Below are 13936 nucleotides of genomic sequence, written 5' to 3'. Positions count from 1 at the left end.
TAAAACAAGAACAAGAAAGACCTGAGCACATATAGTAAATGTTAAAATCCCAAAAAAGCTAGCTGGTGGGTACACAGATATTTATTGTGTTTATCTCTACATTATGCTATATATTTCCAGTATTTTAATGTATTTTAAAATATAAAGAAAATGATTCAAACTAGCATACTCAATCAAAGTAGGGTTGACCTAATTTTGAAGCAACTATATTTACTTCAGAAGTTTTTTAATGTGCTGATTTATACCAACGACACAAGTATTGGTTTAATCGTAAACTCTTCACATTCCAAATACATTAATTAGATACTTCAGAATACTTACAGATTCTAGGTCTTTAATATCTTTCTCTAACTGTTTATTTTGCTCATTCATATTCATAATTATATTAAATACAGACTGCCTAGGATGCAGTGTTCGATCAAATTGGTGGTACATGTTCCTCCAAAACCTTTATGACAAAAAGAAAAAGTTTCAATAAATTGTGTTTAAGAAAAATCAAATATAAATACTTCAACGATGTCAACTTACTTAAAATTGAAAGATACTGTATTTGGCTCCAAAACTATAAATCTATGAGATTTGGAACTGTAGAGAGGATTTAAGTACTTCTTTTGGTCTTCCAAAAGAAATGGCCACAGGGAATAAGTCTTCTCCTTCAACCTTAACGTAATGAGAAAAACATAGAGATCTTTCCTATAGATGCAAAGTAGTAATGATAATATTCATTTTTATAAATCAGACAATGGCTTCAAAGCAGATTTAAATTTTAGTTTTTTTTTCTATTCACAGTCTAACCTTGTCTCAAAATTCTGTATTTTCTCTATTCTCTTTTTCATTCATAATTAGGTAATAAAGCCATGTTTCTTGAACACAACACAGTATACCATTTTCTCTCAAAACCATATATTTTAAGGGATTCCTCTCAACTCACACAATTTCAAAAACTTGGTCTCTGTTCCACCACAAACATACACATAGAACAAGTCACTAATGTATCTTTCTGCCTGGACATCTTCTCTCAACTCCATATCTGGGCGGTCTTGGCAAGTATCACAGGGCAGGAACACAAGTAAGTGTGAGTGAGTACAAAAAGGGAAATGGGCAAAATCAGTTGTTATGCAAGAATTTAAGAAGTCAATTATTTTGCAAATCTAAGTGTAGGTGGGCAAAGGTAAGAATGATTTAGACTGGACATTTACCACATAAATATAATGTAGGTATCCAGGGGGAAAGTGGAAAATCTTCTCATTTTTCCATAACTCCTAAGATGACCCACAGGTGTGCCTTAGAGAAAAACTGCTAGGAAATATTTACTTTTATTTCCATCTTTCCATTTTTGAGAATGTTTGGCACTAATTAAGAATAGTTTTTCCTAAAATAGCTCTGTACTCTAGGAAGAATCACCTCTGTGCTCCAAATTATAATAAGCTATTTTGAATTACTGTAGCACAGAGCTAAAGTCTCAATCTTCTTTGATTTGTTCATCTCTGCCATACTCTATTCACTTTTTATTCCCTTTACACATCTTTAGAATTTTCCACATGCTCTCAGTTCTGCCGTTAACTCTGTTGGGAGTGTGAACACGTGGCTATCTTCAAATACTACCAGATTTCAATTCCCTAATGCTTATCTTCCCTTGGATGTTCAAAAGTCTGTTAAGTGCCCTTTATTGCCGACTTTAAGAAATCCAACTGTAATCCCAGCACTTTGGGAGGCCGAGGCGGGTGGATCACGAGGTCAAGAGATCGAGACCATCCTGGTCAACATGGTGAAACCCCGTCTCTACTAAAAATACAAAAAAAAATTAGCTGGGCATGGTGGCGCGTGCCTGTAATCCCAGCTACTCAGGAGGCTGAGGCAGGAGAATTGCCTGAACCCAGGAGGCGGAGGTTGCAGTGAGCCGAGATCGTGCCATTGCACTCCAGCCTGGGTAACGAGAGCGAAACTCCATCTCAAAAAAAAAAAAAAAAAAAAAAAAAAGAAATCCAAACTCAGAAGCCCAACCTAAAAATATATACATAGGACCTCTAAGACCTACTCCAGAGATCTCCCTTGTATCAAAGTTTAGGCAAAAACCCCCATCCCCAAACACTGGTCAGGAAATAACATGAACCAGGGTCAAGTAGTGTCTCAGAACTTTCCTGAGACCCTGCCCAAGGACAGACATGCTGCAGCCAACATAGGGAGATTTATTTTCCCCAAAGAACCGTTTAGAAATGTGAGAAGAACTATAAGACTCCATCTTACCTTAAAGCAAACCAACAGTTTAAAATATTTCATACTTTAAAACTAGCAACCAATACATTCTGGGAAATTAAACGGTGTAAAGATTTCTCTGTTCTAAAATATATACATGCAGATTAAAAGAAGCATGAGGGGACTTTCCAGGGCGTTGGCAACAGTTCATATTCTGGATGCTCGTTACATACGTGTGTGAGTTTGGTAAGACTTACGGAGCTTCACATTTATGCTGTATGTACTTTTCTATAAGTATGCTACACTTCAAAACACATTTTATAATGTGCTTTTACTATTACCTGAAAGGTTGGGGAATATTAGAAGGGTACTCAGCTTCAGGAGCTTCAGGAATATAAACAATAAACTCTTTACAATAAAGTTTCAAATTGCCAAGATATTTTATTAAGTTTCACCCATGATTTTGGTTAGACCTCGGCCAACTAGTGGGGGAAAGGAGACCCTTGAATCATCTTACTTGAGCTCTTCTCTTTCCTTCTGACAATTTCCAAGGAAGTTTCCAAATTGGCATGAATGAATATGTTCATGGATCTGAAGAAGAAATGCTTCATTGAATTCAAAGGCTTGTGGAAACTGTTCGGTCAAATGCCACACACATTCCAAGAACTGAGTAAACACTGGTGAGACTTCCTTTGGGTCACCATCCAAATGGCCACACCTAACCCCACAGAAAGTACAAGCTTTTAAAAATACCTCTGAAAGAATTCCATTGTTCAGGTATTGTTAAACATACAAAAATATTCCTAAAGCACTGTTACATTAGCACAAAAACCCGCAATTTTTATTGAAATCATTTATGAGCTTTTAAACCACAGCTTTAAAGGATCTGTAATAAATCCTTTAAAAAAAAGGAAGGTAATAAATAGTGATGAAAATTAACAAGGGTAGTAGAATTGAAAGAAATTACAGAAAAAAAATAAAATGTCTTCATGTAAAATATAGTACAAAACCATGACACTCTTACCTCCCATTACATATGTGAGTTCATAAAGAACAGAAACATTCTGGCATTCTAAACTTAGTTTACTAATTTTATAAAATATGTGATTGTATAACTGTGACTCACCTCTCTGAAAATTTATGTCCAAAAGAGATCCAGTCCTTGTCTATTAAAACCTTAATGAGAAAAAGTAAAATTCACTTTCTGACTACTTTCAATTATTGTATAGACTAGATTAAGTCTTATTAGTTTAAAAACAGTATTTACTGTACACTTTTAACTTATAAAGAAAACAGCACAAAAAAACCACAGGCAAAAATTGCCAAAACATTGATTCAAGGTGAGGTTAAAGAAGAGTAAAATGCATAAAAAGAAATAATTGTGTGACTTAAATTATTTCCATTGGATTTACTACATTTTAAGTGAAAAGTACATGTTATAAAGCAGTATTACATTTAAGTTTCTGTATGTATGAAGATGATATACCATAGGCAAAAGGCTGGAAAAATATGAACCAAAACTGCTAACAAAAGTTAACTCTGGGTGATAGACTGAGGTGGGTATTTTAAACCTTTTGGCTTCCTTGTACATTATTTACATACTACATTTTTGAAGAAAAAAAAAACTAATGATAAAAAGACCAATGATTTTAATCAAATCATCTTACTTGAGTTCACTTTCAAATCCAAGTGTTAACATCTATCCTCTTGAATTGATTGACTTTATCTTTTCCATACTTTTAAGATAAACTCAATCCATTCAAGAGAATAGATGTTATCACTAAAAACATATTTCTAACTTTTTCAGTCTAATCTAAACACATATTCGTAGTATTTAGTATACTTTATCAATTCATTATGTAGTCACCAAGCACATTCTTTTCATAGTGTCAAAACTGCCAGTTTTAGCTCTCTGATTTTGTCTCAAGCCTCTGCTTTTGCCAGTAGGCCATGCACCGATATGGCTGAGGATGTAGTCACTGGAGCCCAGGCAATCTTCAATCCTGGCTTCACCACTTTGTGTGACCTTGGGCAAGTGATCTTTTGGCTGGAGCCACAGGTTTTATTCTGGTCTTTCTGCCATTCTTCTACACAACCATCTTTAAAGGATAACTCGATGTTTTTCTAACTAAATGTATTCCTTGGCTCATCTCAGTGAAGAGCCAGAGAGCAGCACCATCCATCCTGGCACCTAATACAGAAGCTTGGAAATCATCCTAGAGGAAGACTCTTCTCTTCTATCCTACATCCAATCCATGACCAATTCTTTTTTTGTTTGTTTTTCTTTTTGTTTTTTTTCGAGACAAGAGTCTCACTCTGTCACCAGGCTGGAGCACAGTGGCGCAATCTCAGCTCATTGCAACCTCCACCTCCTGGGCAAGTCTCCTATCTCAGCCTCCTGAGTAGCTGGGATTACAGGCATGCGCCACCATGCCCAACTAATTTTTGTATTTTTTTAGTAGAGATAGATAGGGTTTCACCATGTTGGCCAGGATGGTATCGAACTCTTGACCTCGTGATCCACCCGTCTTGGCCTCCCAAAGTGCTGGGATTACAGGCATGAGCCACCATGCCCTGCCCATGACCAATTCTTACTGACTCTATCTTCTAAACATCCTGGAACCCATCACCTCCCCCTTTACTTGTGTGTTACTGCTTTAGTTCAGTAAAACTAAAAACTCTTTTGTCTGGTAAGTTATCAGTGTAACAGTAACAATAACAGTTAACAGTGTATTGGCCTCCTAGCCTCCATTCCCACTCCCGGCCTACAAGACACCAAGACATTTTTTTTTTAAAAAAAAGCACATCCAATAAAGCTACTGTGTGCTTGTTCAAAGCTCTTTAATAGCTTCCATTATCCAAAGAGGAGAAAGCCCATTCCAGCCTTCTCTTCCTCAGGCCCTGACCCCACTATTCCTGTGCATCCACTCTAATACTCACTCTGAACTCCATGCATCATACATTACCTGCAGTCACCCAAAGAGGTTATGCTTTAGTTCACGCTGTTCCTATTGCCCAGAAAGCTCTCACATCATCCCTGGTCATTTATTACGATTTCATTAGGATGTCTAACAAATAATTAAAGTCAAACATGGCAACGAAAATATTCCTTATCTTATACTCTCAAGGTAAGCTGAGCATTATTTTCTTATTAGCAGCACTCCCGGTTGGCCTGTCCCAGAGTCAATATGTTAGCAGCATGAAATAGTGGTGCTGAAAAAGGACTGGTGATTTTCATTCTTCCCTTAAGACGGCACTGTATTTAATAATTCTAAACTAATGAAAATTTTCTAACATCTCTTCATTTAATTTACCACAAGTCAAGATGTAAATTTTGAAAACATATAATCTGATCACATGTTTAAAAGCAAGCAAATAAAAATCTGATCATACCTTTAAAAGCAAAGAAACAAAAAACAGGAGCTAGGGCTTTATCTTCACAAAGGAGAAAATCTATTGAACTAGAAATTTAATCTTCAGATATAAAACATGCCTAACATGTTATTACACTTACAAATGCAGGTGTTTTAAATAGAAGATTTCCTTCAGAATTTAATTTTAAGTACTCTTATTTGTGCCTTGTTTTATTACATTATTTACATTTGTTAGATAAAAATCTAAATACTGAAAATACTGAATATTTCCATTGGAACATTTAGGAAGAAAAATGTTTTAAATCTAAAATTTATTGTCAGCATTAGCACAAATGGAAATGAGTCTAACTCAAGGTTTCTCAGCCTCAACACTGCTGACATTACGCGCCAGATAATTCTTTGCTGTGGGGCTGGCCCCCAGCAAAAATTTTGCGTATTATAATATATTTAGGTTAGCAATATCCCTGGCCACTACCATGGATGCCAGTCTCATCATTTCCTTTAGTGCAAAATTGTCTCCAACACTGCCAAATGTCCTCTGGAGGGACATGAAATTACTCCTACTTAAGAACCATCAGTCTAACCAAATAAATCCTTACCATGAATCCTTTGATTGTCCTGTAGTAGGAATCCAATAAAAGAGAACCCAGGGAACAAACCTGGGAAGTCCTATCCCAACCATCAGAACAATGTACCAGCACACTTGCATTTTCAACCATTATTGCCTGAAAAGAAAGATCACATACTTAGATTCTAGTGTACTTTTAGGTAAACCAGTAAGTTCTACTTGAAAACCACAGTAGCAGGTATTGTGTTACAAAGAAGTGCTATCCCTGCAATGATAATGTCAGAGTATAATTTCCAAAATATACAACAAAATATAGTAACAACAAGAACACAAGCAAACAAACAAAAAACAAAGGCAAAAATGTTGCTTCAAAGTATTTGGGAGCATTTTTTTAAGTCTCCACATTAAATGCCACATGGTATTTTTAAGGCTCAAAATAAAGTGAAGCTTATTAAAGAGGTAAAAAATAATAAAAGTTATCTGATGAATAGATACCAGTCCCCAACAGAACAAATCTACTCCTTCCCACCATTACAAACCCCAAGACCAAATATGAAAGATAAAGTGTTACTTTGGCCAAGAAGATTGCAGCATCCATAACAGCTTTGATATGGCGAAGCCATCCTGAGCTCTCCAAACCAGAGTAGAAATCATTGACAGAAAGCCCTTTAGTGCCATTGACTAAAAGAGCGATAAAAATATTTCAATTAGAATATGGCTAAAATCTGTTTTTTTCAAGATCTCTCTAGATAAGTAAATTAACAAAGAAGAAGACAAAATAATTAGGCAAGACTATAAATGAAAAGATGCTATTAAAAGGTCAATAATTGATTTTTGGATACATTTTTCTATTATTCCTGTGCTTACAAAAATGCTCCAATCTGTTTAAAAACATTGTAGCACAAGCATCTAACTAAAAATAATCTTATATTTTAATTTTTTAAATTCCATACTATGAATGGAATATTTAAATGAACATAACCATAAATTAATATTTACTATACTGACTACTCAAGAATATCTATCTGATAACAATTTTTTTCAAAACCATTAGAATTACACTGTCTAATATAGTAGCCATAACAAAATATGGCTACTAAACATTTGAAATATGGCTTGTCCAAACTCAGATGGACTATAAGTGTAAAATACACACTTGACTTCTAAAACTTGATGAAAAGAAAAATATCTCATTACTAATTTTTTTATATTGATTAGGATATTATTAAAATTAATTTCACCTGTTTCTTTTTACTTTTTTAAATGTGACCACTGGGAAATTCTAAATTACATGTGACTAGCATTAGATTTCTTTTGGACAAAGGTGCCTAAAAAAGTAAGCAATAATATACCTTCCAATAATTTCTGAAGGCTGGACCTCATGACATGAATATTTTCAATTCCAACAAACTGAAATCTAATACTGGAATAGTTGTCTTCATTTTCATAACCTTTTCCAGCTGCTCTGTTGGCCATTGCATTCAGCTAAAATTAAAAGTTTTAGAAATTTAGAGACAAATTAATTTTCTCTTTTAATTTACCAAAATGTGATGAAAATACTAAATAAGCAGTATTTTAGCTAGCAGCAGAGAGTTTAAAGGAACTCATCAAAACTGAATAAGCTACCATCTTTTGATAAGTAAAAATACCATGTTATTAAATAGTAATGAAGGATATAATAAAGTAATATGATTGTTAATGAAAAGGTGTAGACAAGAAGTTCCCGTAAGTTCATGAAGCCAATTCATTTATGTTTTTAGTCAGTTTTTCATATGTTTGTAATATTTTAAAATTAGAAAGAAATGTCTCCTATCTAATTTCTAAATGATTCAGTTGAGCAGAGCTGGCTGGGGGACTTTTCTACCTATGAGATTTACTTCAGAACAAGCCTAGAGCACTGATCATTCTGAAAGCCATAGGGACCTGAAAATCAGATCTGAAATATGCTTCAGATTACTTCAGGTCTTCTATATGAGAGATTACTGGAGGCCCATACACCATGTAAAATGGCATGTAATCAGCTATCCTGATACACCTCCAAGAACTGGGCCAAAAATAAACTGGTCTCCAGGAAAAAACCAGATTGCTCATAGTCTTTAGCTATTAGATCAAAATGTTGTCAGCGGTCCCCTTAGGATTTGGCATGATGAATTCTTCTAGGCTAGGATTTCATACAGAATGTTAATATAATTTACTAAAAATTCTTATGAACGTGGATAAAACAGAGCCTAAATTAGAAGAAAAGGAGCTCTTCTAGCAATCAAGTTCAAAAGAAAATAATGTAAAAATGAAAAAAAAAAAAGGAGTTCTTCATTTTGTAGATTGGACTTCAGTTTGGTAACAAGTAGTTAAATTGTATCCTACTGACTCACTAGTTATTCAGCACCTAAAGTAATATCCACAGTTAGATGTTAAAAAATGCTTCCATGTTATTACTACTTGATTTACCTTTAACTAGTAAAACAATCAAAGAATAATATTTTCTGTGTAGAAGATAATTATACAAATGAAAGCCATGAGGTCTGAAGAACAAATCACTATGTCAGAACTCATCTTCAAAAAGTCTCATATTACAATCACCTTTTATACTTAATATTACTGAAAAAGTGTTCTAGAATTTTTTTTTATAAGAGTCATCACCAACACTCTTAACTCCTAATAAAGTCTTTTATTTTTAATACAATAAAAAATTGTCAACCAGGCAAGGTTGGCTCACGCAGGTAATCCCAGCACTTTGGGAGGTCGAGGCGGGCAGATCACAAGGTCAGGAGATCAAGACCATCCTGGCTAACATGGTGAAACCCCGTCTCTACTAAAAATACAAAAAGTTAGCTGGGCGTTGTGGCATGTGCCTGTAGTCCCAGCTACTCAGGAGCCTGAGGCAGGAGGATTGCTGGAAACCGGGAGGTGGAGGTTGCAGTGAGCCAAGATCATGCCACTGAACTCCAGCTTGCACAACAGAAAGAGACTCCACCTCGAAATAAAATAAAATAAGATAAAATAAAATAAAACAAAAGATTATCAAGTTATCAATTTCTATTTTTAAATAATTCTTAATTTTGTATTTTTTCTTTTTTTGAGACAGAGTTTTGCTCTATCACCCAATCTGGAGTGCAATGGCACAATCTCGGCTAGCTGTAACCTCTGCCTCCCAGGTTCAAGCAATTCCCCTGCCTCAGCCTCCCAAGTAGCTGGGATTAGAGGTACCTGCCACCACACTCAGCTAATTTTTTGTATTTTTAGTAGAGACAGGGTTTCACTATGTTGGCCAGGCTAGTCTTGAACTACTGACCTCAGGTGATCCACTCACCTCAGCCTCCCACAGCGCTGGGATTACAAGTGTGAGCCACCACGCCCAGCCAAATAATTCTTAATTTACTCAAATTAATCTCTTCTTCTGTTTTCTAAATTATCTTTTGTGAAATTACATAATAATGAGAATCATTTCTAAAGTAGTGACCATTCCTTTTACAAAGCTGCCTAAAAACCACTTGTGTTCTACATTGCTTACTCGCTTTTTCTCATTGCTTTCTCTTATTTTCTCATCATTCTGGATTTCTGAAGAAATTCTCACTATAATTCTGCCAATGTCCTTTTGTGTAGCCCACCAGCTCTGCATGCGATGCTATAACAAAAATTAAAAGCAATGCTAACTGTTACCACTGAGGATTTTAATTACTTTAGTTTCAGAATTCTATATGAATTGGTTGTTTAACTATGTTAATAAAAAGAAGGGATTTGTCTCAATAATAAAAATTTAGCCCCATAGCACAGATGCCTAATATAACCCAAATTCCTGTTCACTATTTATAATTTTCTAGTTCTATGTTTCCTAAGTATCTGTTTTCCTTATTTTCTTGAATATTTCAAGATAAAATCCATTATTTTAGCATAAAAATGTTTTGCCAATTGAAAATTCTGCAAAAAATAAGAAGAATTCAGGCTGGGCATGGTGGCTCACGCTTGTAATCCCAGCATTATGGGAGGCCAACTGAAGTGGGCAGATCACTTGAGGCCTGGAGTTCAAGACCAGCCTGGTCAACATGGTGAAACCCCATCTCTACTAAAATATAAAAAATTAGCCAGGAGTGGTGGTACGTGGCTGTAATACCAACTACTCAGGAGGCTGAGGCAGGAGACTTGCTTGAACTGGGGAGGCGGAGGTTGTAGTAAGCCGAGATTGTGCCACTGCACTCCAGGGCGACAGACAGCAACTCTGTCTTCAAAAAAAAAAAAAAAAAAGGAGAATAATTTATTTTTCACAACACACATTTTATTATTTCTTCACAATAACATAAGACTTATACACTACCAAGAGTTCTCAATATAAAAATTAAGCTTTCCTGAATTTATATAAGTATCAGAAGACATAAGAAATCACCATGAGTTAGTCAGAAATTGGTCTTCCAAATTGGTACTCTTTAAATAAAGGATTGATTTCCTTAGTATCATTAGCCTTAGTTAATTTAAAACTACGATTCAGATATTTTAAATACAGGCAAGTTTACTAACTCTTATTAAGTAATAAAGACAATTAAACTAGCAGACTGTGCTGTATTCAAGATACATACTTTTGGCCTGGTATCCACGACATACATATAGCGATTGACTGGATTGGCTTTACTAATGGCTTGAAGCAAATGTTCATCCTCCACGCACCTAGCACTGAATCCAGAGAGTGGTTGACTACATCGACAAATGGCAGCCTATTTTTAAAAGGACAGAAAACAGATTATGCCAAGATCTCTAAAACATGTCTTTAAAAATGCTTAGAAGAAAAAAAGCCAAAAGTGTTCAAATCAGATATGACAATTAAGAGGCAGTAACGTTAAGATCTTCTTTGAATTAAATATTATTTCAATAGCTTGATATTCCCTAAGTTTCCCCAATATTCTCTTTTCATAAGAAAACTAAATACCTTCTTATCTAGTTTGATGAAGAAAACCTGGGTCCTAAGAAATAACACCCAGTCAATTCTCTGTTAAGTAACCTACTGCTAAGATATCTGCATTCTGTGCTCCATTTGGATTACAGGATACTTCCAACTGAAGTTCAAGTAAAAGATTAGTCAGTAAAAATAGAACAAGAGTTTTTAAGTAGCAACATTGAAACTTTTACTTTCTAGAGGCTTTAAGATCTCTAATTAGAAATCAGCAATCTTAATATAAAATGAGAAAAATGAGCTTCAATTCAAATTTGGATTAAAAGATAGTCAATAGAGCAAGAATATCTATAAGTAGTGAGTGTTTGGATTCAATATTTACTGTTTTTTGTTTGTTTTTGAGATAAGGTCTTGTTCTGCTACCTAGACTGGAGTGCAGTGGCGCAATCACGGCTCACTGCAGCCTTGACCTCCTGGGATCAAGCAATCCTTCCAATTCAGCTTCCAGAGTAACTGGGACTACAGGTACACAACACCATGTTTGAGTAATTTTTGTATTTTTTGTTGAGATGGGGTTTTGCTATGTTGCCCAGGCTGGTTGTCAACTCCTGGGCTCAAGTGATCTGCCCACCTCAGCCTTCCACCATGCTGGGATCACAGGCATAAACCATCATGCCCAGCCTACAGTTGTTTAAAGTCCTAAAGAAAATTTAAAAGATTTAAATCCACATACTTTTTTTTTCCAATGGAAAACAAAAATACATAGAAATTTGTAGATCTGCATATTTTAAATTCACACAAAAAATAAAACCATGAAAAATTGATAAAATAGTAGAAAATAAGCATTGCCTTATTAGATTCTTTTCATACCTACTTTCTGACTTGTAAAGTTGTTCACTGAATAACTGTTTTCAGCCCAACTCTCCAATAAACAATGTTTATACATATGGCTATGTCAAGAGAGGCCATAACCATTTGACGTCTCTATGATTTAGTTGTGAAAAGTAGATTAGAAACTTCTGTCTGAACCTTTACCCCTTTGCCTCTGCTCCTTCCCAAAATCCAAGTGAGGTTCTAATAAAGAAAGTTAAAATGTATAAAACCACAGGGACAAAGAGAATGGGAAAAAAGGCAACAATAGAGATGTCAATAAAATTTGGGGAGGTGACAGCCGACTAGCAAGTGATAACCAATTTTACAGGACAAAGAAAGCTGCTAACTCCCTTAAGTCAATAAGAACCAAGGTATTTTGTGCAGCAAAATTCCAAAAGGCTTCAGAGGTTTTGTAACCTCTGAAGGCCTGAGCAGGAATATAACTGAAAGAAGGAGAACTGGTTGAATGCCTATAAAAGGACTAGCTAAGACTACCAGATTCTCCCTTACTTTGAAGACAAAGTTTATTCTATAATGAGGATGAACCTGAAGACTCTACAGACAACAGACACAGTTGTGGGCAGGGGTGAAGCCCTATACTTACAAAAACTAGGAGAATTAAGTAAAGTCTACATAATAAAATGTGAGATCCTGCCATCACTCTTCTCACACTTGAATCATAGACAGACTATACACACTGGGACCAAAATTAGAAGTTTCTTCTTTAAGGAAACCAATTTATACAACAGAAAGAATCCCAAAGCCAGGAATGGTAGCTCACACCTGTAATCCCAGCACTTTGGGAAGCCAAGGTGGGTTGATCACCTGAGGTCAGGAGTTCCAGACAACATGGCGAAACCCCATCTCTACTAAAAATACAAAAATTAGCCAGGCGTGGTGGCACATGCCTTTGATCCCAGCTACTCAGGAGGCTGAGGCAGGAGAATCTCTTGAACCTGGGAGGTGGAGGTTGCAGTGAACTGAAATTGCACCAGTGAGCTCCAGCCTGGGCAACAAAGCAAGACCTTGTCTCAAAAAAAAAAAAAGAAAGAAAGAATACCAAGATACAAACCACTTCCACACACAAACTTCAAAACAGCTTAAGTATGAGAAGTCACCCAAGAAACAGGTATTTTAAAGACAGTAAAGACAAAAACACTAAATAAAAAAAAAAATGGAACTCTGAGCAAAAAGGTAACTAATGTGGGAAGCATGAGAATTTTTCTTTTTAAAATTTTTAACATCCTCAAAAACTAAAACATTACATCCAAGAATAAAAAACAATCTTTAAAAATTTCAGAAAATAGGAAAAGCTCTCAGATATTAAAAACACTACAGCAAAAAAGGATCTAAGACACAGAATGGAGATAAGATTAAGGAAATTGTCCAGAAAATACAAAAATATGATATAGAGGAGAAATTTTTTTTAAAAAAGTATAGGTTTATTCTACAAAGCCCAATTGTCAACTAGTAAATAAAAAGTGCAAAGAAAATTTATAGAAGAGAGGAAATTACCAAAGAAATACAGAAGGAAATTCCCAAAACTGAGACCTGAGTTTCTAGGTGAGATTTCAAAAGACATGCTGAGTTTCTAGGTGAGATTTCAAAAGACATGCCAAGGCACATTACTGTGAAATTTCAGAATAGGCCAGATGCAGTGGCTCATGCCTATAATCCCAGCACTTTGGAAGGCTGAAGCAAGTGGATTACTTGAGCTCAGGAGTTCGAGACCAGCCTGGGCCAACATGGTGAAACCCCATCTCTACTAAAAATACAAAAATTAGCTGGGTGTAGTGGCTGGGACTACTGTGTAGTCCCAGCTACACAGGAGGCTGAGGCAGAAGAATCACTGAAGCCAGGAGGCAGAGGACGCAGTGAGCCGAGATCGCACCATTGCACTCCAGCCTGGGCAACGAGAGAAACTCCATCTCAAAAAAAAAAAAAGAAAGAAGGAAAAATAAATTTCAGAACACTAGGGGAAAAGAAGATTCTAAAAGTTCTCAGATAAAAAAAATAAGGTCACAAAGGATTTAGAGTCAGAAA

At 35.5% G+C, this 13936-nt stretch overlaps 1 protein-coding gene across 3 annotated transcripts in view; it reads right to left on the bottom strand.

Moving 5' to 3' along the window:
* MTMR6 (myotubularin related protein 6) overlaps positions 1–13936 on the bottom strand; it is a 48257-nt gene that overhangs the window by 3873 nt on the left and 30448 nt on the right. For 2 of the 3 annotated variants that reach the window (XM_064373488.1, XM_012471083.3), the window contains exons 6-13: positions 10710–10844; positions 7491–7623; positions 6710–6819; positions 6170–6295; positions 3323–3372; positions 2714–2914; positions 529–660; positions 322–448 (exon numbers count right to left, since the gene is read on the bottom strand). In XM_064373488.1, coding sequence (XP_064229558.1) covers positions 322–448; positions 529–660; positions 2714–2914; positions 3323–3372; positions 6170–6295; positions 6710–6819; positions 7491–7623; positions 10710–10844 — 1014 coding nt within the window. Of the gene's footprint in view, positions 1–321; positions 449–528; positions 661–2713; positions 2915–3322; positions 3373–6169; positions 6296–6709; positions 6820–7490; positions 7624–9649; positions 9764–10709; positions 10845–13936 lie in introns of all 3 variants that reach the window. The other variant, XM_064373489.1, reaches the window with a different exon arrangement.

The sequence above is a fragment of the Aotus nancymaae genome, unplaced genomic scaffold (genome assembly GCF_030222135.1).
Source record: "Aotus nancymaae isolate 86718 unplaced genomic scaffold, 86718_ANA_hifiasm-v0.15.2.pri h1tg000009l, whole genome shotgun sequence".
Classification (NCBI taxonomy): Eukaryota; Metazoa; Chordata; class Mammalia; order Primates; family Aotidae; genus Aotus; species Aotus nancymaae.
Note: the sequence above shows the minus strand (reverse complement) of the source record. Positions and strands in the feature narration are given on the sequence as shown.